The sequence below is a fragment of the Danio aesculapii genome, chromosome 23 (genome assembly GCF_903798145.1).
Source record: "Danio aesculapii chromosome 23, fDanAes4.1, whole genome shotgun sequence".
In the NCBI taxonomy this organism is placed as follows: Eukaryota; Metazoa; Chordata; class Actinopteri; order Cypriniformes; family Danionidae; genus Danio; species Danio aesculapii.
In genome coordinates this window covers 25,106,648-25,131,705 of record NC_079457.1, presented here as the reverse complement: position 1 = coordinate 25,131,705, position 25,058 = coordinate 25,106,648, and the positions used below count along the sequence as shown (strand labels likewise).

General features: G+C 41.1%; 2 protein-coding genes across 4 annotated transcripts in view; one reads left to right on the top strand and one right to left on the bottom strand.

Moving 5' to 3' along the window:
* The window catches only part of samd11 (sterile alpha motif domain containing 11), a 104,225-nt gene extending 82,661 nt beyond the window's left edge, over positions 1-21,564 (top strand). Inside the window, exons 7-13 of one of the 2 annotated variants that reach the window (XM_056449084.1) lie at positions 5,074-5,218; positions 14,681-14,796; positions 15,033-15,111; positions 15,308-16,026; positions 17,056-17,132; positions 17,612-17,722; positions 19,826-21,564. In XM_056449084.1, the coding sequence (XP_056305059.1) occupies positions 5,074-5,218; positions 14,681-14,796; positions 15,033-15,111; positions 15,308-16,026; positions 17,056-17,132; positions 17,612-17,722; positions 19,826-20,068 (1,490 nt within the window). In that variant the 3' untranslated portion in view covers positions 20,069-21,564. Of the gene's footprint in view, positions 1-5,073; positions 5,219-14,680; positions 14,797-15,032; positions 15,112-15,307; positions 16,027-17,055; positions 17,181-17,611; positions 17,723-19,825 lie in introns of both variants that reach the window. The other variant, XM_056449083.1, reaches the window with a different exon arrangement.
* A 2,465-nt stretch (positions 21,565-24,029) lies between these two features.
* noc2l (NOC2-like nucleolar associated transcriptional repressor) overlaps positions 24,030-25,058 on the bottom strand; it is a 49,435-nt gene continuing 48,406 nt past the window's right edge. For both annotated transcript variants that reach the window (XM_056449587.1, XM_056449588.1), the window contains exons 18-19: positions 24,852-24,935; positions 24,030-24,724 (exon numbers count right to left, since the gene is read on the bottom strand). In XM_056449587.1, the coding sequence (XP_056305562.1) occupies positions 24,594-24,724; positions 24,852-24,935 (215 nt within the window). In that variant the 3' untranslated portion in view covers positions 24,030-24,593. The remainder of the gene's footprint in view (positions 24,725-24,851; positions 24,936-25,058) is intronic.

The following is a 25,058-nucleotide window of genomic DNA, read 5'->3' as shown; positions in this document are numbered from 1 at the left end:
TATGTTATATTGTATATCTGCAGGTTAACTATGGATATACTTGACTGCTGTAGCCTATTCTCCACCCTATACTCAACAACTCTCTGCCGTCTGAACATTGTAACAGGTCTTCGAAGCTATCATGCATATTAATGGTGCACCTCATACCCAATAGAGTCTATCTCTTGAATTAAGGATGAAAACTTAAAGAAATCACGTTGTACTCACCAGTACAGACATCCAGTTTCCACGCTGGAATTTATCCAAGGATCTCATGGCCGTGACGTAGCATCTAAATTTCTTTTCAAACCGGAAGAATGGATTTGCACAAAATAATGCAAAAACAACCAATTTTCACATATTTGTGAAATATATGTGTCTTAATAGTGTTTTTAGCATTGTGGTACACATATATGACTGTCAACATCTCAAAAAATGTGTTTTGGTGTTTCGTGACCCTTTAAAGGAACACTCCACTTTTTATTTATTTATTTTTTTGGAAATAGGCTCATTTATCCCAGAGCTAAAGTAAAAAAAGTTGAGTTTTACAATTTTTTAATCCATTCAGCAAATCTCCGGATCTAGCAGGAACATTTTAGCTTAGCTTAGCATAGATCATTGAATCAGATTAGACCATTAGCATTTCACTAAAAAAAATTCTAAATAGAGTTTTGATCATTTTCCTATCTAAAGCTTGACACATGTGTACTTACATTGTGTACTAAGATCAACGGAAAAAGAAAAGTTGATACGAACTATACTCTCATTCCACCATACTACTACTACTACTACTACTAATAATAGAACTTTGCAGACGTGCAGCAGTGTTGCCTAGTTACCTAGCTGGGGACTTTTTTCAGGCACTGCGTAATATTATTTGCGGCTGCTGCAGCCATGGAATTATTTAAATAAACCAAACTTATATTGAAATTATTTTAGTGAACTAGGTGGAATTTAAGCCAGTAAACAAAGCTCGACTACAATCGCTGATATAATTAGTGCGGCATAAAAAATGGATTTCTTTTGTAAGTTGTTTCAGGAGTTAGAAATAGTTTGAGAATGTGTGTAGTTGCTTGTTTCATCTTTATAGCTGCACTATAACTGCTTTTCATGTTCAATACTGTAAACTCGTTTCTCTAACTCTATTATATTAAGGGCTATAGAAATAATTGTGACATGACTGGATGTTTGCTGTGTATTAACCTCATGTCTACACCTAAACAAAGAATGAAAGAGAACTTGAGTACTGTATATCGGGGTATTAACATTCATAAAACCGACTGAAAATTGTCACTGATGACCCCTCTGGTGAAAAAAAAAAAATAAATAAAAAATAAAAAACGGCGCATGGTGCCTGCTAACAGGAGTGAATTTGAAAAGAGAAAAAGGCACAGGCTGCGCTCAGTTGCCGTTGGATCCGTCTTTCCCCTGAAAGAATTCCCGATGAGTAGCGTGTCTGTCAGCTGCTCATGGCACACATGGACCTGTTGTGCCATACAGAAGCTCTCAAAGGCCTGCCAATGCTCTGCCACCATGAGCTCTGCGTGTACGGGCTGTACAGGAAATCAAATCTGGCTAGTTAAAGATTCCACAGTAACATGGACTCAGATGATGCAGATTCGGGGTGTGACAGGGTTTGGGGTGAATGTGGGTGGCAGCCTGGAGCATCGGTGTCACTGTTTGGATGAGTACTGTGCTTGTACATGCAGCCCGCTGACCCTGTGTTGCAGGTAAAAGGGAATAATTCATCGCTGGGCTCCCCAGGATAGAGGCTTCAGAGCAGCTTTGAGTTTTACTGGATTTTGGGGCTGTTTCACACTGCTGGAAAGCTGATATTAGTGTGATTTGGAAGATGGTAGCAGTGCCAGCTGTTTATTAGGAGGTTTGTTTATGGTCTGAGATGGATTTGGAGCAGCTATGAGCTATAATTAGACTAGAATTAGTTTGAAAAACATATTGGCTGTCCAAAATTTTTCAAAAGCTTGGTTATAAAATGTATGTTCTATGGCAAATTAATTTGCTTAAGTATATCGGTGGCTACATTGATATCACCGATAAATGTGTTTTTTTCTAATTGTTTTGGCCCAAAGAATGAATGATCAGATAGTAAATTATGGATTGTTTTCAGTGGCTAATCCAGATTTTTGTCTTCCACATAATCACGAATAACTGTTGCATGCAGTGTGGGAGTTCTGTGAAAAAAATGCATTGTGAGAAAAGAAAACTTTCCTTGCAGTGTAACAGAGTTCTCACAAAAAAAAACAAACAAGATTTTGGCTTTTTGTTTATTGAGGATAGGAAAGTGGATAAACGACTTTAAAATACAGTATACACATGTAGGCAGTGCCTTTTTCCTCTGATTAGTCAACCAAATCTGAGCTCATGACATCACCCTCAAAGTAATAGTCCTACCAATAGGCCTGGGTACTGATTCCTCTGCGAATCAGTACCCAGGCTTTAATTATTATTATTTAATTATATACATAAGCTAAGTTTACATATTCTATCATTTGATCAGTTAGCAGGCTTACATTGCGGTATTATTATTATTGTGTATGCATAAGTTAAATAAAATTGTAAATTAGCAGTATTATTACACATTTGTCATTAAAATAAGGTCAAAGTTTGCTGCCAAATGTCTTGCTGCTGTGCACCTGATGCTGAGCAAAGATAGCCATTTACGAGCAGAACCTGGTTTGCATAATTGCTTCTCAGCAAGGCCTATATAATAATAATAATAATATTAATAATATAAGGGACTAAGCCGAAAAGAATATGAATGAATGAATGAATGAATGAATCCGCCAAACTTCTTGCTGCTATGCACCTGATGGCGAGCAAAGATAACCATTTCCGAGCAGCACCTGGTTTGCATGATTGTTTCAGTGCTACTGTTGACGTAAATAATAATAATTAATTTTGTTTACTTAGTGTTTTTTTTTATTGTTGAGGTTTTTTAATAGTTGTTAGCAGGACCAGAATAAGAACACATTGGGCCATGGGGCTATAACGAAAGGTACCATTTGTGTTTATTTTATTTTCTCCTATTTTAATTATATAGCTCAGATTTGGTTGCCCAATCAGAGAAAAAAGGGCATTTCAGCACCGCCTACATGTGTATAATGAATTTTAAAGTCGTTTATCCGTTTTCCTACCCTAAACCAAAAAACAAAAATCAAGCCAAAATTTCGCCTTTTTTTTTTCAAAAGAAAAAAAAACAAAAAACGGCCGCTTTCTTAGTTTTCCTTTTTTTGTTTGAAAACAGATATGGATTGGACGGAAAATACCCTGATATTCATGCATGTATCTGCAAATATACCGGTATTTTTATCGGTTATAAGTATCAGCCAATATTTCCATATTTGTGTATCCCTAAATGTATTTCAGACCAATGAAACTGTGGACTGTGACTTGGACTTCAGCGACAATTGTTATGTTGGTGTTGTCACTACCAATACTGTTATTCAGAAATTCTCTTTTATGGCCTCACGGGATAGTACATTTTATGCTGACTTAAGAATCTTGTTGGATGTCTAGGTGTACTGTTCATTTGGAAATAATAATAAATAAATCTGTTTTAGGCCTGTCACGATAAGGAATTTTTGTTGTGTGATATATTGTCACAGAAATTGTTGTGATAAGCAATATGATTGTCATTTTCAGATCATTTTATGCCACTGATTATATAATGATTTTATAACAGCATAATAACGCAAATAGCCATAACACTTTAAAATACTTATCATTTTAAGGTTATTTCGATTCAATTATTTGATGTTAAAAAGGTAAATGACCTGTTTATTATATTATTAAACATCCTATTAGGTAAATGTCCAATTATAAACTTTGACACAGGTGAGGTAGAACCTAAATCTCATTGTAAAATGGCTTTAGTGGCTTTTTTTCATTTGTGACTTTGTAAATATATAATGCAGTGGCAAAAATTATTGACGTCACCTCCAACTATTGCACGATAAGTCGATATATTGATTATCGTGACAGGCCTACTCTGTTCACATGTTCTTTTTTTGATTGCAATATATTAGAGAAACATGCAACTATGGATGCAAGCTCTGCCCAGATTTGTTCATGTTATAATGTGTGTGGACAGACTGCTAATTTTTTTGGTCATCTGGAATGAGCGTGACAAGCGTTTCTGGTTTTCTACTGCGCTTTTCCTTGAGAGTAGATTTTTTTCGTCGTGTTTTTTTTTTTTCATTCGCTTTTATTCCCTCTCACGGGCTGTTAGAGGTTTGTCCGCTGTCAGTCCGGCCCCTGCGGGGCAGTGCAATAAACAGATCAATACAGCGGGCCTGTGCACATTAATATCTGTCGTGGTGCCTCCGACCCGATCACTCAGGCCCACACGCCAGCCTCGGAAATGGCCGCCAGCTCCCGAGGGAACCGTCTAATTAAAAAAGGGCCAGAGGAGAGAGGGAGCGAGAGATGAGAGCGAGGGAGAGGAAGAGAGGGAGGCATGCAGGATGGATTTTCTATTTAACACCCTTTCATTAGTGAGCGCGCTTCCTGTTGTGACCCTGTTAGTTTGGTGATGTTGGGAGATGGTCTGGGCTGGTCTAACATCACAGATCCAGTGGCTCAATTGCATTTCAGTCATGTTGTCTCAAACAGTTTAAGTCATAATTATTCATGTACTGTATGTGTGTGTGTGTTTCTGGATGAGTGTATTATTAAAGTGTTTGTTGAGGATTTGTGATATGAACTAACTCCTAATCTCTAATATTACATTTCAGCACATCCATTTTATTCTACCGGCATGAATGATGCTTCAAATTGTGTGGCACATTGTCAAGGTGTTCAAGTACTTTTATAAACAACCAGAATCATATCATAGGCCTTGTTTTACACTAATTTGCTCTGGATTTTGGCCTTACATCCACACTGTGAAAAATATATATGCAGTTTAGTCACTTGATTAAGTAGTATGATAAAGTATGAAATTGTACCTGTGTGTTGATAAATCCTGCTCTGCGACTCTTGGACTGAATCTTAACATTGGTTCAGAGTTAGACTGACAGATTTGGCTTTGGATGAGGGTCTCGATTTAACTGGCCTGTTTCGTTCCTTTCACAGAGCTGCTACATGTACGTCAGGAAGCCATGGCTGCTGTTAGAAATCCAGGAGGAATGGAAGCCCACGTCCCCTCTGCAGGCAGCTCATCCAGCCAGCGGCGCAAACAGGGCCTGCCCCAACACAGAGACGCACACTTCCCTGAGCGGTAATGCACAACATCAACATCATACTTTCACAATTTTAATGTGAAACTTCAGATTTTAGGTTACTGTTATTGAATGAATGACATGTGCAGGGACAAAGAAGATGTATGATCAATTTATTTCCATATTAGTGTCTTCTTCTGTAGTTCTGTGTTAGGCAGAGTGCATCAAAACCTGACTTGGAGTCCTTATCAGATATGATATGAACATTTTCACACAGCTAATAATATTTTTGATGTTTATTTGACAAATATTTTTGAGCCAGTAAGGTTTTTACGCCAGTGCACTCCCACAAAACAATTATGTTTCTAGATACCTTGGCTAAAACAAGGCTAAATTTGGGCTGTCAGTGAAAAATCGAATAGATGTCTAAGAATAGCCCCAAACTAAACTAGTTATTAAATCAGAGCACATACAGGAATCAGAGGGTGAAATTCAATACCTTTTAAGACATTTTTGAAGACTCTTTAGGTGTTAACCTGGCGAGATTTTAACATACAGCATATTTACTAAATATTAATGTAAGAAACTAATCCAAAACTAAAACATTATTCATATACTGAATAAAAATCTATTAAATCTAGCTAATTCACCAGGTTGGCGCCTATAGAACAGCAGAAATAATGGTGTTGCCTTGGTTACTGCAGTAAACAAAGCAGCATGGTGTCAAATCTAGTAGGATTTTGTTGATTTCATAAACTAAACAGCGTCCTGCTATTCGCAGATTTAATTTAGGCAAACTTTAGCACACATCCATACATTGTATAATCTAAAATTATATAAAATTTAATTCCTTGCAAAATAGCATTTAAGGCCTTAAATGTCTCTACATTGATTATCAACTTTTAATACTTTTTAACACATCACAGACACCCTGTAAATACACAGATTAGACTTGACATGTATAGTCATTCATTCCTGTGTTTTAGCCTGATCTTAGACTTTTATTATGGCCTGTTTTTTTCACTGAGTGGTACAGTACGGTATGGGTCACCTTTTTCAGGTTTGCGTTTCCACTGCCAAAAGGGTACCAATGGTACTCTTTTGGTGGCTGTGGTGTATGACAGTAAGTTTCGACGTCCTTCTCGCTCGAGGAAATGTCAACGTAAAGCTGTACTGGTCGTTCACATATCATATGAGAAGCACTTCTCGCAAAACAGAGGCTTTATACGCATAAATACTTGTGTATAAATGTTCATTACTAACCTTTCTTTCAACATGATTTGATTAGAACTGCAGATCAATGATGCGAAATAGCCTACTGTAACGTCTGCAATTATATGAAATAAATAATTAAATCAGGGTAGATTCTGCTTTTCTTCTTGGCTTTGTGGCTGTTCATCAAGACGACGATAAGGTTTGTTTAAGCTCTGGTCGACCATGGCTCGTTATTATATGTTTATACTATTATGGTGTAATGTCTTGGCTGTGTTTTTAAAAATGACGCTTCCTTTGTTTTAATTCTCCTGGCTTGTTGCACGAGCGAGTGACGTATCTCTGTAAACCAATAGCATTTAGCTGCTCGACTTGCTCTGCCTTTTGGTACCCGTTTGTTGTGCTAGGTACCCTTTGCAAAGGGTACCCAAAAAGTGGTAAGGTATGGTTCACTTTTTGATTCCTTTTGACAGCGAAAACGACCATAAAAGCGTACCGAACCGAACCACTCAGTGGAAATGGGCCATTATATTTTCACTGACAGCCCAAATTTAGCCTTGTTTTGGCCAAGCTGTCTAGTTTAGATGTTTATTAGACCTCTTTTAAACACAAAAAATGATTTCTGGGATATAGAAATAGAGATCAGGCGAATAACATAATATCCCATGTCACATTGTCAGCTTGTTTGAGCTCTTTTAGCGTGTGGCATCTGCTTAGGACAGTGGCAGAAACCACACGTGCGCTTTCCTGACACTTGATCATAGTTTAAAAGTGGATGAGATGTATGTGTGCATGCTGATAAATGGCCCTCTTCTGAGTGGAAACCTCTGAGGCACTCTTTAAGACCACGGATACAGGAAAAAAATGCAAAGCTTTAAAATAACATGAATATTTTACATTAATAATGAAGCCAACATCCGACTAATGAATACTGCATGCATGTTGGAGTGGGTGACTGCCTGCCGAAGAGAAAAGAGGGAAAAATTGAATTATGCACCAAAGTAACGGAAGAGGGAAAAATGGAAGTTGGCGTTAAGGCCACGGAAAGAATAGAAAATCCACTTAATGGGATGTGCCAGTGGGTATGATCTCTGCGTATGACCTCTTCGCAACCCTGTTCGATTTGATCTTGTCAGGAGGCATTTATAGGGCTCAGGACCGAACGGGTCGCTAGGAAAACACACGCCGTTCCCCTCTCTGCAACATTTCTCCCCCCTGAATCACTCCCCCCTCCCTCCCTCTCTCCTCATCTCAGCAAGGCCACTGTGCTCGCGGCGCTCCCCTCCGCCTCCAAACAAAGCCCGGGCAGCGGGAGTAGGCAGGTAATTGCTTGTCGATTATTTATGTGGCGCGGGAAGCTGGAGGATCGATAATGGGCCGGCGAGGCGAGGCGGTAGGGAGGAAGTGAATTGGGAGGGGTCGCTCAGCGTGGGTGGGGGAACTCTGTTCGGTTCCTGGCCCAGCGCAGCATCATGTCAGGAGCTCAGCGTGCAGCTTTGACCAGCCAGCCGCCGCAGCTCCGCCAGCTCACGGTAATTAGCCACACAGGACCGCTGATGTTAACGAGGCCTGCACACTTCCTAGGTTGTGGGTGAAGGGAGGGAGGGAGGGTGAAAAGTGTTTTTTTTTTTGCTCCTACACGCTCATTTTTTGTTCATCTGGTCCTTTAATCCTTTGTTTAAGCATTTTGTTTGAGCTCAGAAAATTTCTAAATTGCTAAAATGCACATAAATAATACAGAATTATAATTCCGTTTATTCACCCCATGTTGTTAAAAAACTGTATCTACAAAAGGAGAACATGTTTTCTCTTTTTAATGCAATTACAGTTAGCAGGGACCACAGATTTAATGCTTCAAAGCACATGAAAATAATAATAAAAAAAGTGCTTTGTGTCACTTTCTGTGCTTCAAAGGAGTGAAATAGCAAATTGTGGGGGGCGGTAGGAGTGCTCACAGTTGTACTCTGGATCTCAGATCATCATAAGACTGAATCTAATGACATAAGATATAAAAACAGTGTTCAAGAAATCTTTGCAACAGAACTTACTAAACATGCCAAAAATGCTGTGCTGGGCTAAATATGATTGTGTATGTGCATATATGTGATGATATTTGTCAAATAAAGATCTGTTGCACAGACACATTTTAAGTCTGTATTTAACCCCAATGATTGCAGCATTATGACTATGATGATTCATGAGCATTCAGTACACATTTTTAGTCGCATCGTGGAATCTCAAATCCTGTTTAGTGTTCTTTTATGGCCCGTTTCCACTGAGTGGTACGGTACTGGTCACCTTTATCAGGCTTGCGTTTCCACGGCCTAAAGGGTACTAATGGACACTCTCACGTTTGTCTGTTTCTGAAAGGATCGGATGTCAGAAGCATTTTTCTCGCGCACATTATTATCATCAGCTCAAAAATTTGTTATTTCAAACATAGACGCACACACAAGCTCTTTCGAGAAAGTGAAACCACTCGTGCTTTTATACGGCCTTATAAACAACTACAGGGCACAGGGTAGATCCTGCTCTTCTTCTTGGCTTAGTGGTTGTTCATCAAGATGACGACAAGGTTTGTTTAAGCTCAGGTCGACTATGTCTCGTTATTGTATACATTATTACGGTGTAATGTCACGGCTGTGTATTTAAAAATAGCGCTTCCTTTGTTTTCATTCTCCTGGCTTGTGCACGAGGGAGTGACGTATCTCTGTAAACCAATAGCGTTCAGCTGCGTGTCTAGCTCCGCGTTTTGGTAACCCTTTTGTTGTGCTAGGTACCTGTTCGAAAGGGTACCCAAAAAGTGGGACGGTATGGTTCAGTTTTTGGTGTCTTTTGACAGTAGAAACTGCCATAAAAGCTTACCATACTGCACCATACCACTCAGTGGAAATGAACCATTAGATGTCATTGGTTGCATTCCAGGTTTGGATAGCAGTGTTAGGCCCAATCCCAATTCTACCCCTTAGCTTTTCCCCTTATCCCAATTCTCTTTAGCTTGAAGGCATAGTGCTAAGGGGAAGGGCTAGATAGCCCTCGAAACAAAGATTTTTCAGGACCACACTCGAAACCAAGGAGTAAGAAAATCTCCCAGAATACACCATCTACAATGGCAAAATGGCTGCACACGGAAGGAAGGAGATGCAAAAATTTGTATTTATGTCATAATTGCGAATTTTTACAACAAACAAACATGATTTATTACATCACGGTCGTGTTTTACCATCATGCTTTTTAATAAAACGCTTAAAAAAAACCTAAATTTCCCTAATAATAACTCCTGTATAGTAGTCCCACAACAGTCTGTCACTTGATGACACTGGAATACCCTGTCAGAAAATTCTAGTGACTGGGAATTAGCTTTTTACAGGGTCTGCTATAATATTAATGTTGGTTTCGTGCATTTAGCGCACAGTACGGTTACGAGCTTATTGCCACATCATATCGTTATGATCATGATATCGTTGCCTTCAGTGATTTTCTGAAGGTAAATACCGAAAAATAGACCTACAGCAGTCGCCATCGTCAATCACATATGAAGCAAGAGCTTGCGATGACATATGATGACGTGCAGGTGTCGTCCCATTTCTTAGGAGTAAATTTTGAAGGAGTAGGGGTACAAAAATAGAATTGAAAATGGGCCTTAGTCTTGTTTGTCTTAAGTTCATAATAAAGATAAACTACACACACTTTAATTTAGTCTTTTTTAGACAATCATTTCTCAAAGCTCAATTCTCTAGTCAGTGGATAATGCATTTAAAAGAGCTACCAGCACAGCCTTCAAAGTCTCCATTTTTCCTCTCCACCCAAGAATCACGAGAATATGATGGGGAAATATATGGATGACAGAATACTGGCTTGGATGTTTGAGTGGGCTATAAGCTTTTAGCACCAATTGTGTGACATTGCAAACCCCTCTAAAGCATCGACAGAGTCCACCAGGCTAAAACAGTGAGCCGGAAGCCATTCCTCAAGCTCACCTTTCTATCGACTCTCCATAATTGATTATCTGACGCCCATTAGTGGCTATTGTTAAAAACAAATCATTACCAAGATCAATAGTCCTGCAGCCACTGCTGGCCATTTGTCTGGGTTTAAATGGCAGATTGCATTTAGGGAATCTGCAAGGCAAATCCTAATGTGTTTGGCATGTGGGGCATCACAAGCAACAGACAGTGGTCTGGGGTGAGGGGCGGTGGGTGAGCAAGAGCCTTATGCATTTTAATGTGCTTCCTGTGCAAATGTGTTCCCGCCTCGAGTCAAGGCGAGGCGGGCACGGTGTGGCGAGCGGCTAATCCCCCGCGCTCCTCTCATTAAGGGCCATCCTGTCAGCTCCGCTCCACTTTTCTCTCTCTCTCTCTTACTCGTCTGGCCAGTTTGGTGCTCTGCCTCCGCCTTCACACACACACACACACACACACACACACACACACACACACACACACACACACACACGCACACACACACAAATAGATGCAACGCTCCACACTGCCGTTGCTTTCAGGCAGGGAGCGACGCCGCTGCCACTCTGACAGGTCGTCACACATGAGCGAACACAAGTGGCGTCTACTTGCCCTACCGCCAGCTAGGTTGTGAGAGAGCTAGAGAGAGATCGACAGATAGAGAAAAGCAGAAATGGGGCAGGGTGGAGAAACAGAGGCAGTCTTCAAAAGATGTAGAGGTAATTAAGCTGATAAACTGAACAGTCTTTGTGCTGGAAATAAATGTAACCATTTTAAAGCTGTCCGTGCTATGTTGCAATACTTCCTTCTATCTATTCTACCTAAAGGGACATCTTAACTTAAAAGCAAAGCACTAATTTAATCACTTCATTAATCTGTGAAACAAAAGGGTTTCTGGTGAATTGTCTTCTTTTTTGGGAAGATAGTCTAGAACAGTATACGACTGACTCAGTGTATGGGTTTGAGAAAATAGAGTCCAAAACCACCTACTACTCAATAGGTATGTTGTTGCTAGATCAGATATGGTTGTGGGCAGAAGTTAGTAAAAATGATTTCTATTATTTATTAAATTTCCTCTTAACTGTATTTTATTAACGTCTATCCCCACCCCAGCCGTCATAGTTACGTAAAAACAGTAGTTGTACCGAGTATTATATATGTTATCTATTAAATTACCCAATAAATTGTATTTTTTTAACATCTACCCTTACCTTAACCCTAAACCCACCCGTCACAGTACTGTAAAAATATGAATTATTGTTATAGTGTTAAAATGCTGCATATCGCACTTCTGGCTGGCCGTGTATCCTATCTAGACTTTAACCAGTAGGTACTGCATTTGAATTTAAACATACTATTCAGCCGTTAGAAAAGTACGTTCTATACAGTATGAATGTGAGCAGTATGAATGGAACTCGGATGTGCTACATCTGCCATTTTGTCATAATCACGTGACATACCCACGTGAGACATAACTTCACTCCCATTCTTGAATTCTCTCGCAGGGCATCATGGGATAGCGCAGCATGCTTCGAATGCACACTTCAGAATCTCGGCGGAATAGTAGGTCATCCGGACACTTCTTGCATACTGTTTTCGAATTCTATAGACGCTGTCTAAATGTCACACTATACTCTTACCCACTATGTACTTATGCACTTACACACTCAAAAGCATAGTATATGTATGTAGTGTCATCTCAAATGGAAGGCTATAAAGTTTTTTTTAGTTTTGAAGCGGAAATTCAAACCATTCACCATCGGAAGGTGGTATAATCACTGTCGCAGGAGAATACTGCTTTCACAATCCAAAATATATAAAGTTATCCAACATCAGTGCCTGAAAGCTCTGCCTCTTCTGCTATGTGCAGCCGTTGTGTGAAGTGTTCAACATTCTACACTTCGTTTTACTGGTTGAATGAGTGCATCATCCGGGTATTTGAAGTGCGCTTACGATTTTTAGAGTTTTCAGTGTGAACGCACTACTTACACTATTTGTACTACAAAATGGCGCAGAATAGGGTGCAAGTATGCAATTTGAGACGCACCTTATGAATTCGGACATACTGTACTACTTGGCTCGCATAATGTTTTTAGTGTACTATATAGTATGGAAGTATGCGATTTGGGACGCAGCTATAGTGTTTTTTGTTAGTGGCAGGTTTTTTTTTTCTTTTTTTTAATAATGTACAGGTTCTGATTGTTATTTCGTCTGGTGCCACAAGTGGTGCACAAATAACACACTTGCATCTTCAAACTGAATTTTAAATATCTTATGTAAAAGAAAGGACATGTTTAAACAGAATCGTAGACCCTGCCCTCCACTGTATCGCCCTGTTTTTCCCCCTGCTCTCTCTAAAGCCCATTTTTCTTTTTCTGTGGGCCAAAGACCCAGAGTGAAACGGTTAATGCTTGCCTCATTCCAAAATTGCTTCCTATAAAAGGAGAAGCACGTCTGCCGGGCACGTCTCCCCATGATTACAGCTAATTACTATCGAGCGGACGCCTCGCGGCCCCAGTCATGCAGCTTTAATTGACCGTTATTCATCTGTGGGCCGCGCAGGGCGGCGCAGAGTTTGGCAGGCCTGGCCAGCGCCGCCCGGGCTAATTGTGAGGCCTGAGGGATTAGGCCAGGTGATTACACACTTCACAGTGTAATTACATAAGCATGGCTGGGCTGCCGGCCCGACTCCCGGCCCCAAGGTCACGCGCTGCCTTCTTCCAGATTAATTGGAGCTGCCACAGAAGTGCAAGGCACCGGCGGAAAGCGGTTATACGATTAGCATTAACATTTCAACAGCCGCCCAATCGATCGATGATTTGCCCCCCTTTGTGTCTCTCCACACCTTCCTCCACCCCTTCACAAACTCACTCCATACCTCCTGTTTTTTATTTTTCTTTGTTTTTTTGCTTAAGGAAGACACGCGAAGAGTCTTTAGCTCAAAAATGATGTGAAGCCTAAGTAGAGCACAGCAAACTATGGCTTCTCTCCTCATTTCAGATGGGTTTTTCATTTTTTCTGTTGGGATGTTTATGTGTTTGTGTTGTGCTGCGATGCTCTCTCTCCCCCTGGAGCAAGCGTTGCTCAGTCACAAGTACAAAGCAACCACACTGTTCTTACGCTTGCTTTAGGCATGTAGGGCTTCATTTATATTTATGCATGTGTGTGTCTGTGTGTGTGTTGGGGGGCTCAGTAAAGAAGTGCTGCAGTAAATAGGGGGGCTTGCATTGGCAGAGGTGCAGTAAAAGCTTTAAAAGACACTGCAGGTTGTGCCTGGATTTCAACACCTCACCACTTGCAGTCAGAGCACACGTCTTCATATTTTTTCTCTCCCTCCTTTTTACTTTTTACCCCTCCTCTCATTTTCCTTCTCCCCCGCTGAGGCTCAATAAAGGCGACCGCTGTATTGTATACGAACAGCCTGTGTTCTCCGCCTGTACAAAAGGAGAAAAATATAATTGAGGCTACGCGACACGCCACCTTTTTATTGGCTGAATACGGCAGAGAGAGACAGGAAGAGGAGGGGGATGTGTGCGTGTGTGTTGGGGTGGAAGAGGAAGAACTGTGTTAATTAGTGGGTGCTTCAGCCTGTAGCCCGGGCGAGGCTGGGGGGCCGCCCCAGCTGTCGGAGTATGACATGCTCTTATTGTGCATTCAGGCCTCATTACCAGAGTGGCAGGGCCGCAGAGCGCGGCAGAGCAAGAGGGAGGGAGTAAGAGCGAGGAGATGATGGAGGTGGTGGTGGTGAAGGGGTGCAAGGATACAAACAGTGCCGCTGTCCGCAGCGTGACAGGACTGATGAGGGGCTACGGTTGCTCGCATGCAATGGAGGGAGCGATAAAAATAGATGACGGAAGAGAACACAGCATTACCTTTAGACTTTAGAAACCCTGTATTTATGACTATACCTCCATGCAGAAGTAACAGATAGTTGACAACCTGTTCATTACCATAACACTGTGCAACTGTTCCAGACTCCCGAGTCATTACTCTTATAGCAAAAAGAGCCATAATGGACTATTAAAATCATTACAATAACCCTGAAAAACTGTATCATCACCCTAAAGCCCATAAAAACTGTACCACACAGATGAGGAACTGAACCATGATTTCCATACCACCACACAGAAACATCTTGTTGACCAACCTATTGCTCTCGACAATATGAAAAGGGCTAGAAATTACATTGTGAACATTTTAATCAGGTTGCTAAAGCCAAGCCAAGCCAAGTTGCAAACATGACACCAATACTGTTGCAGTGTTAGCCATATTCAATAGTGACTACAACACAGTATAAAAACCGTAGCAGTTGGTTAATGATGGTGTGTTTTTTGTTTGTGTACACAGAGATATATCGCACCCTCCACCATTGCTGTCCCCACAGAATGCTCCTCATATTGCTCTGGGGCCTCACCTGCGTCCCCCGTTTCTGGGCATGCCTTCTGCCCTCTGCCAAGCCCCAGGTGAGATTTACCTCCGCCAGATGCAACACACTCACTTTAACTCCAAACTCGTTTAACCTGGGTGTTTCTTTAATGGGTTATGGGGTGTTTTCCAGCCATATATGCATTCAAAAAATATCTCAATAGAAAAAAATATATATCTCAAATTCATCTAACAAGTGTTGTGTCATAATATGAAATCAGTAGATGTATACTCAAATAGAATACAATGCAAAACTGATGTAATTGTCTTTTAGGTTATGGTTTCCTGCAGCCTGCTCAGGCGGAGATGTTCGCCCGTCAACAGGAGATTCTTCGTAAACAGAACCTTGCAAGGTAATGTTATAGATTTGCACCTTGAAATGTGGCTTAATGTTTGAGAAATTGTTTATGCTTTTCAAAAGACAAAGTCAGATGATAATGCACAACCATAGTGTGGTATTTCATATTAGTATGTAATACATGCCAGTTTTTCTCTGAAATCGTTCTTTGAGATGCACCATGCCTCTCTGATTGTGGATTCTTCCTCCAGGTTGGAAATGTCTGCTGAGTTGTTGAGACAGAAGGAGTTAGAGAACCTCCACAGGCAGCGACTGCTGGCGGACCCATTGGGCCTGCATCCCGGGCTCCCTGCAGAACACCCTGCCTTACGCAGCCTGCAAGAAATCCCAGAAGGCCACCCGCTCCGAGAGGAGCTCAATCGCCGCAATGCCATGCTGGTTTTGCGGCACAACAACACCCCATTACTCTCCCTCAACCACCAGGGGGCAGCAGCAGGCACTTCCTCTAAAGACCTTAGCAACAGGAAGAGCTTGAGGAAAGGAGGACCACTCCAAGGGGACCAACAGGGGGGTTCATCTGAGACTAAAGAGATGCTAAGAGAGGGCTGCGTGCGAGATGTAGAAACAGAGGGAATGGATGAAGACATGAAAGACTCTGAGAATGATGCAGAGGTTGGGGAAGACAGGCCGGAGAGGCTTTCCAAAGTGGACGGACATGGTCTCGGTTCAGAGGTGTGCCAAGGAAAGGATGTAACCAAGTCTAGTGAAGCAATAAAAGAGCTTGGGGAAGGGTCAGGAAGGCTCAGTGTACCTTGTAGCTCCACAGGCCAAGAGTCACCAACTCACCACCTTTTCACATCAGGCAAGAATGAGGCTAAATACCTGCCACCAGGAATCCCACCCTTACCCACTTTGCCTGGACAAATGCTGCCCTTCACCTTTCCGTACTCCAGTCCTTACTTTCACACTGGTGAGTTTACAAAATCCAGATCTAATAACAAAATCTACATCAAATCCTTTGAGAGAAACTATACTTTAGGACATGCATTTCCATACCTTAAATCCAGGTACATAGAGAGCACTAGTGTTAGTGACACCACATGTCTGCTCCTCAGCTTTAACAATCTGTAAATTCTGAGGTTCAGATAGTATTCCTTGTCCTTAGAGAGCCAGAAAAAGTGAGCAACAGAATAAGAGAGAGAAACTGAGAAATTGAGCCCAGAGTGCAAGCAAGCCCAGAGCAAGTTTTAATGGAAAATGAGTCTCCTAATGAGGAAGTGACCAACTCAGTAAGAAGCTGAGCTAACCATCCTCAGGCATTCTAACAAATACTGCACTGAACATGCAATATACAAAACAATTTTGGCTCACACACAAAAAGGCACCGGTATAGAACATACAGAAAATACAGTAAGCACACAATCAAAACAAATATTTTACTTCATAAAATGATGGTGATGTGGAAAGAACCCCTTATGGGATTGTAACACGCTTTGGGTGTATGGCAATATACCATTACAAGCAGACTTTCCTCTCCCTATATATTTAAAGGTATGTCAATTAAAGTTCCAAATGTATAAAAAAAACCTAGTATGAAACAATGAAAAAAAAATCAGGAACTTAAATTTGGGATTGTTCCTCAAACAAAGCTGGTTCATTTTGGATCACCAACATTTTTGGAAAGAGCAGACTGGACATTGTTTGGAATATCTTGTGCTTCACAAAAATGTTTTGCAGCATAATGTATTTAGTCTAACCTAGCATTAATAGCTAGTTATTAGCTAGCAACTTATTAGCCCATTGGCCATCTGAAATGCATTACCTGCTCCAGCTGAGAGACCTCCTCCAGGAAGGGGCCCTGCTGCTGACCTTTACTAAACTTTGAAATAGGCAGGGTCAATAACATAGCAGTGTGTAGGCACAAGCGTGTGTTTAAGAGGACAGGGGGCCTACTGTCTCTAATGATTTCTGCTTCCTTTTGGCCCGGCGGGGTCCACAGGCGCCATGGGAGGTCTTTTCGTGGACGGAGAAGAGGCAGGAGCAGCCGAGGACATCAGCAAGTGGAGTGTGGAGGAGGTGTGCAGCTTCATCAGCAGCCTAGCAGGCTGTGGGGAGTACACACAGGTGAGGACAAGAGCAGGAGCAGAGCATTGGACGCCTCCTCTCCTCCCCCTGCCTTTAACAGGGGCTGCTGGAGACATACAGTACAGCACAGAACGAAGACCGTGTGCTGCAATTTGTAGAACAGAACATTAGACCAGAATAGCTTGATTTAGATGTGTTCTTTAAAAAGTTAGAAGGCCGCTCTGCGCTGCTCTTATCTTTCTCACTCACAGCTCTGTCGTCTCACACATCTCACCACACTGGATGTCAGTCTGTCGCATGCTCAGTTCATCATCAAAATCCCACCGTCGACCGCAGCGCACCACATTTCACTGTTAATGCCAAGTGTGCATGAGCTTCCTAGTGGAATGAGAGTCTTGTGAATTGCATGCATGTTGAGTGAACTGGTCAGTGTTTATCCACATCAGCTGAAGCTAGGTCCTTTATTTCAGGTCTTCAGAGAGCAGGCCATTGATGGCGAGACTCTGCCACTGCTGACAGAAGACCACTTGCTTAACAACATGGGATTAAAACTGGGGCCTGCCCTCAAGATCCGCTCTCAGGTAATATACATTTAAACAGTTTTCTCCTGGAGGACTGCAGTGTTCATGCAAGTCTTTCCCCTTGCAAGAACACACCTACATGTAGTTGTTAAGCAATTCTGAGATTTTGATTAGTTGAACTTTAGTTGTAGCTAAGCTTTGCAAGACACAGGACTTTGTGGACCACAGGACTTTGAGAACCAATCTACAGTGATCAACATTTGAAGTGGATCAAAAAAGTTTATCTAAATTGTTCCAAGACAAGGATGTGTGTTGTTTAATAGTTACAGAACAACTTTGATGAAACGTTTTGAACAATTTCAAATGTTGACTACTATATACAGGCTCAGCAGAAGTATGTACACCTCCTCAAGAATGGGGATAGTGGTGGAGGTTCTTGTAGCAAGCAATCTTTGAAAAATAAAATGTTAAATGGGACACTAGTCTTGTGGAACAAAGAGTCAACCATATGGAGTTACGCCATTTGGGATTGGACCAGGGCCACATCACTGATTACCTTCCTGAGTTTTTTCAAACCCTGATTAAACACACCTGTGCAAGCTAATCAAGGTATTCATGATCCCTCAAAACATTTGTGCAGATGCTTTGGTTATGGTTCAATCTAAACTTGGAAAGTGGTCCTGCAGGAGCAGACTCTGTAGCTGCACTCATAGGGTGTCCTCACACTAGGTACAGTTGCCATGAACCGTGCCGAGGCTCGACCGTCCCCCCTCCCCTCTCCCCCGACGGCCTGCACCCACACTGCATTTTGCTTTCCAAACCTGAGCACGCTTACGTCATTGATGATGCGACTGTTCAGTTTAACATGAAGAGCAGCACTCTTGCTCAGCACAGTGGCGATTGCTTTAGTTCTATTGTTTTAGTCGTTTGGGATGCAGTGACACGCAGTCAAATATTTTTCAGATCCACTTTTGATGCTCATAAATTAGCATAAAAGTCATCGTGCTGCATGTATTAGGAGGTTTGCTGAAGATGTAGCTGACATCCAGCAAGGGGTTTATATGTTTAATAAACTACGACAGTTTGCGTTCATTAAAAAGTAAGAATGATTAATGAATCCAGATGAAACAATCTCTCAAAACAGAGTTTCTGCAGGTTTCAAGTCAAATTTAAGACTTTTTAAGACTCTTTTAATACCATTATGAATGAAATTTTAGACCTATACAGGGCTAAACACTAATGATTATTACTAATGATTTCTAATTGCCCGGTTTGCCAAAAAAAAGCAAAATGTAATTATTTTTTTAGCTAGATACTTTAATGTGTCAAAACAAGAAAATTGTAGCTGTAAACATTATTTTCAACATAATATTTCTTTCTTTTTTTATGACAAGTTTAACATTGTGAAAAGTATATTTATTGTAGAGGGAATTACATAATTAATCAAAAATATATTTGGTGGCTTTTGGTCCAAATTGATTATAACGTCTATTCAACCTATTGCATTTTTAAGTTTCATGGCTATTTATAAATATCATGTCTATTCCCCCTTACTTCTGTAAATAGTTTTTGTATGAATGGAAAATAACGAAAAGGGAAAAACTGCTCCAAAATTATCATCATGAGGAACTAGATTTCTTTCCGATTTTAAGAGCTGTTTAAAATTATTTAAGACATGCAACACAATATTGCAGTGAATTTAAGACTTTTTGAGGCCTAAAATTTTGTTTTTGAAATTTAAGACATTTTAAGACTCCGCGGACACCCTGTAAAAGTACAGTTGTATAAGTGGTACACATGTATTGTGAGTGCAAAGCACGCCTGAGCCCAACTGAACCACGCACTGGCACACCTTTTCCAACCGGGCCAGGGCCAGCCAACTGAACCACACCTGGGCCTGATTCGGAGCACTCACACTTGTCAAACAAACCAGCAAATGCACCTGGGCACGGTTGAGCATAGTGTGAGCGCACCCATAGTGAAACCCACTTTCATTTTCTTGCAGAGGCACTTTTGTATCAGTTTCTTTAAGTGTATTTACATTTCTGCATTTATCAATCCAAGTAGAAAACATTATATACCTCTGGTACTGTAGATCCTTATGTACTTCCTGTTGGGTAGACAGTGTGAGATATAACACTGGCATGTTGCTGCTTTCCTCAGGTGGCGCGACGTATTGGCAGAATATTCTACATGACCAGCTTCCCGCTGGCCCTCCCGCTGCCGCCATCTGCTCTGCGCCCTACAGACAGAGACCCCCTGCCCACTGAGACCCGCCCTCCTTCTACCAGCAGCACTTCCTCCCCATTCAGCGTGCCCCCTCCCGCCTGCCGCACCTCCCCTAAACAGGAGAACGGAAACCCCTCCTCAGCGGGAGCCTACGACTCCACTAAACCTCCCTCGTAGAATTGGCCATTAAAACTTTTGACTGCTTCTCCATATGGCAGAGGCAGCGCTTCAGGAAGGAGGTAAAGATGGAGAGAGGGCATGAAGGGGGCCCTCTTTGAACTATTCTTTCCTTCCTCTTACCCCCTCTACCCCCCTCCCGAAATAAAAAGCAAACTTGAGGACCTTCATGCAGAGGCACTTAATCTTTTTTAGGAAAGTGTGGAGAAATGCGCAGAAAGATGAGAGACACTGATGAAACGACTCTGGCTCAAACAGCTCCACCCTGTGCAGTGGTTGCGAGGATGCCAAAATCCAAAGATGTGCAAATAGGGACTCGGGGACGAGACAGGAAGCGTTAAGAGTGTGTAAGAGATGAACGTGAGCCGACAGCTGCTCCTAAACAGCATGCTTGAAGGAAGAGAGTCATATTCAGTGAGGACACAAGTTACACATACAAGATTCTCTTGTGTCAGACATTGCAGGAAAGCACCACTCTCTGAAATATGCTCTCATGGTACCCAACATTCTCGGGGAGCGGTAAACTTCGAAAGAGACACTTGCTTACTTTCTGCTTTCATGCTACCACCTTCACCGACTTCCAGCTGTTCCAGTTGGTTTAGCTTTGAAAGACTAAATCCTCCAAAGAGGAATACATACAATCTTGACCAGTGCAACTATGCATTCCACAGTCCAAAACCAAAGATGGATGGATGTGGAATATTCAGACGGGATCTAGCATTGATCTCACCAGTGACGAAACAAGGTACACATACAGGGCCACACTGAAGGAAGCGGGATGGGGAAAAGGAGACATTTAAAGCACTTAGACTTCCTGCGACCAAAAGCCATCAGCCAAAGCAATGGCCCAATCTCTCACCCAACAAACATCTGGGCCCATTTTAGTTTCACAACCCCAGGAAAAAAGAGCATTAGGGTAGAACGTACACCCCTCTCAATGCCAGTCTGTAGATGGATTAATGCCACTGTGAGGTCACATTTACTGCTGTGGGAAAGACATATTATCCTGAATTGTACAGAAACATGCTCAAGATAAGAATATACTGAAGATGAAATAAGTGGTACGTTTTGTTAAATGTAGTTGCACGAGTTAAAAATCTTTATTACTGAACAAAATGTGACTGACTGGCTTGGTGGTACTTTTTGTTCCTATTTTTTTGCTGTGTATTCCAGTTGTAATAATCATGAGCCCCGATCTTAAATGCCACTTCAGCATATAAATGAGAAAAAAAAAAATATTTATAGGAATTTGTTTGCTGTAGTTAGAGCTACAAAATATTCAACTGTCCTCAAATTGATCCCAAAGAACGATACTTTTCTCTTTGTTGCAGGGAAATGGAAGGCACAAAGCTCTTTATGCAAATTTTTGAAATGGTTTTTCCTTTTAAACATGTAAGCAATTAATTAAAATTGTCTCTAGATTTCCCATCAATGTTTTGTCTTCATCCTATTTTTCTATTCTCCGCTGGGTGAAATAAATCCTATTGAAAACTTACAAATGCATGTTGCTCTTTTTTTCTGACTAATGTTTATTTCCAAACTCCTCCACAGCAGGGCAGGGAGTGGCAGCCCCAGTGGATGGTAAATCCCCTGGTTAGAGGAGGGTGCATGTGGAGGGGGAGCAGGGTTCAGGTCAACAACAGCTGTCAGAGCGTCAGGTTCAGTTGCAGGCCAGGGCCCCTGTGGCCCCCGCCTAACCCAAAGAACAACTGACTCTGAGGGACGCCCGCCATCCGCCCCTTAAAAAAAAAAATCTTTTTACTACACCCATGACTGTCAGCGCCAGGTGCTGCATGTGATAGACTGTGCTCTGAGTGATAGACGAGTAAACCGGTTACCCAGGCTCGTGCAAATACAAGCATGATGCTTGCTGCAGCTCTAATGAAAACTGAATTTACTCTAATGCGGCCCAGCTGACGTTCAGTCACGGTGGCCTTAATTTACTATTGCCTGACGTTCTGAACGGCACTGGGAGTGATGGAAAAAAACAGAACACAAAACATGTGCATGCACAGTCCCATTATGCAACAGGAAAGATGCTTCAGCCATAAACAACAGCTGTCATGCAGTTGTGAGCACAACCAAAGTTGATTTTAAAAAGTTATTATTGTTTACTCTGTGAATCCCAATTTATGAATCTTTTATGTTCAATTACAGTGAATGTGGACTTCAAAAACATGCTAAATGTCTTGAAATTCATGTCTGTTAGACATCCATTTTAGAAATTTAAAAGCATGGTTCACACAACAATGAAACCTCTGCCATTTATTCACCCTCCACTTGTTCCAAGTTTTTTTTTTCTATTGAAAACAAAAGATATTTTGAAGAATGAATGGTAGCGATTGACTTCCATATGTTTGGAATCACCCTTAAACCCTTCCGTTACCCTGAGATCTGCTAACACCTTTTTTCCACTGGGGTCAATTTAAAACCTCCAGAATATGATTTTTTTTTTGTCAAAAGGTTAAAGTCAGGTAATTGATGTCTTTGTTGACTACTTAACAACACTGAAATACATACTGATTTTATGTCTTGAACATGACTGACAGCATATCTGGTGGGCCATGGAACAATTTTGATAACATTAGAAGCACTAAGTCTACCCTGTCGTTCAAGTGGGGAGCGGGACCATAATAATTTTCCATTTTTGGAAGGCATTGTGTCTACTGGTGGTTGAGAGACAACAACACAAGAAGTCTCATACTCATATGAGGAGGACGCCTCATAATCAGGGTCCTCCTCAAGATTATCCTCTGTCTCAGTGAAAGTGACATAGAAGAGAATGTGTCAGCCAAAAACTTGACAAAATCTCACTGACAGAAAACCTTTTCTTAGAGGCCGTTTTCAATTGAGAGAGCTTAAAGAGGAGCCCACAGAGCACAAAGAAATAGTTTAGAAAGCTTCTATGCAGGCTTGTATAGCTTTGGACCAGGCTGTAAAACATGTAAATTATGATTTCCCCTCCCTCGCAAAAAAAAAAAAAAAAAAAAAAAACAAAACATGGGAAATATTAAAGTTCCTGTGAGAATTAGTATTCCCCAACACAACTTTTTTTTTTTCAATTATACTTAACATATACAATTTTTGTGCATATTATAAAATCATAGCATATAATAGTGACCTCAATATCACCCAAAACAAAAGTGTGTCATTTGTTTTATATTTCTTATGTTTTATTCAGCTAAAGGCCCAAAACACATAGATGTGGCAAAATGTATACAGGGCATTGAAAAAATAATGTTATGTTAATTTTATGCTTACCAAGTTTTCCCCATTAAATTAGGAAAAGTCATTCAATATGAAGCAAAAAAAAGTTTAACAATGAATGGGGTCAAATTGACCCCAAGGATTATAGGAGGGTTAAAGGGATAGTTGGTTCACTTGTTCAAAAATGTACTGGCTGGTAAGCTGGCACTCATTCCGTAATTTTTGTTTCCTACAATGAAAGTCGATGGGTAGCAGCCAGTATCATAAAGAAACTCAGTTTTAAACCAACATGAAGGAGAGTAAATGTTGTGGTAATTTTCAATTTCGGGTGAACTATCCCTTTAAGAGTGAGCTAAATGTTCATTTTTGGGTGAACTACACTTTTAAGTTAAATAACTACTAGAGTAGAACAAATAAAAACTTGTCTTAATCTTACTCTTTCTTAACCAATTTTCTACAGCACCACTAGAGCTGTGTGGAGTTCTGGCAGCTTAAACAGTGCTTTAAAACATTTAGAAAAAGCCAAGCGGTTTCAGAAAGTGACGTGAAAGCACTGAAGGGGAGAGATGTTTTGGCGCAAGAACAGGCTGTGCTCTGTTTTCTTCTCTTCCTCTCTCCGCACCTGGCCAGCACAGCCTGGCAGTGGATGATACGAGAGTTTGGCAGCCCGGTGCTTAGGGCCAACCCTGCGCCTCCACCTCCTGCCTCTGGCCTCCGATTCAACACCTCAGAACACAACAACGCAACACTGAGCTGAAAGAGACACCCTTAGTTTTTATAAGGTAAACACTTTTAATAAGGCCTTCATTTAGGCAATATTATAAAGCATTAGATGAACTAAGAAGAAGAGTCCTTGTGGGTGTAAAAAAACAGTGCAAAAAATATGTTATTACTACAACAGGCGCTGTACATAGCTCCTAAAGGAGGTATTCCTTTAAAGGAACACTTTTTTTTTGGAAATAGTCTCATTTTAAAGGTCGCCTAGAGTTAAACAGCTGACTTTTACCATTTTAAATCCATTTAGCCGTTCTCTGGGCTTGGCAGGAGAACTTTTATCTTGAAAATGAAAAGTTGCTGTGGTTGCCAAGTTCCTTGATTAGTTTGATCCTTGATAGTTTCTAGCCATATTGACCTAGAAAATAGCACCTTTTCATTGCTAATCGTCTAATCCCATTCAATGATTTATGCTAAGCTAAAAGTGCTCCACCAGACCTGGAGGTGATTTGTACGACGAGTCTATTTCCAAAAAAAGTCAAGTGTTCCTTTAAAAGCAGTTGTAATAGTGAAATAGAAAAGTCGCTCTGATGTAACACCGATTTTAGTCCTGATCTGAGAGCTCCAGGTCCTCGACCATATCTTCATCTCCCTCGGCCACCTGTTTCAGCTCTGTGCTCAACATCTTCTTTGGAGCTTTGCCTTTAGAAGATGAAGGCTGCTTCTGCTCTCCATCTAAGAAAAATCACAGGAATGGGGAACAACTCAAAACTGGCCAAATACAGGCGAATAATGAAAACAAACAGACGTTTCCTCAAGCAATGAACATCTAGCCTCACTCAAAACAGAAACATATAATCACCAGAATCATCCTCGTTCTCTTCATCACTCAGGTCTGTGAGGTCCTCCAGGCCTTCATCATCCTCATCAGAGTCATCTTTTCCCTCTGTAAAAGAGAAAATATCTTCAGAACAGTAATTGACATGTAAATGGACTTCTATCTTACTAATACAGAGGCAAGTAAGGTGAACGGCCTGATTAAATGTGCATTTTTTTAAGACAACATTGA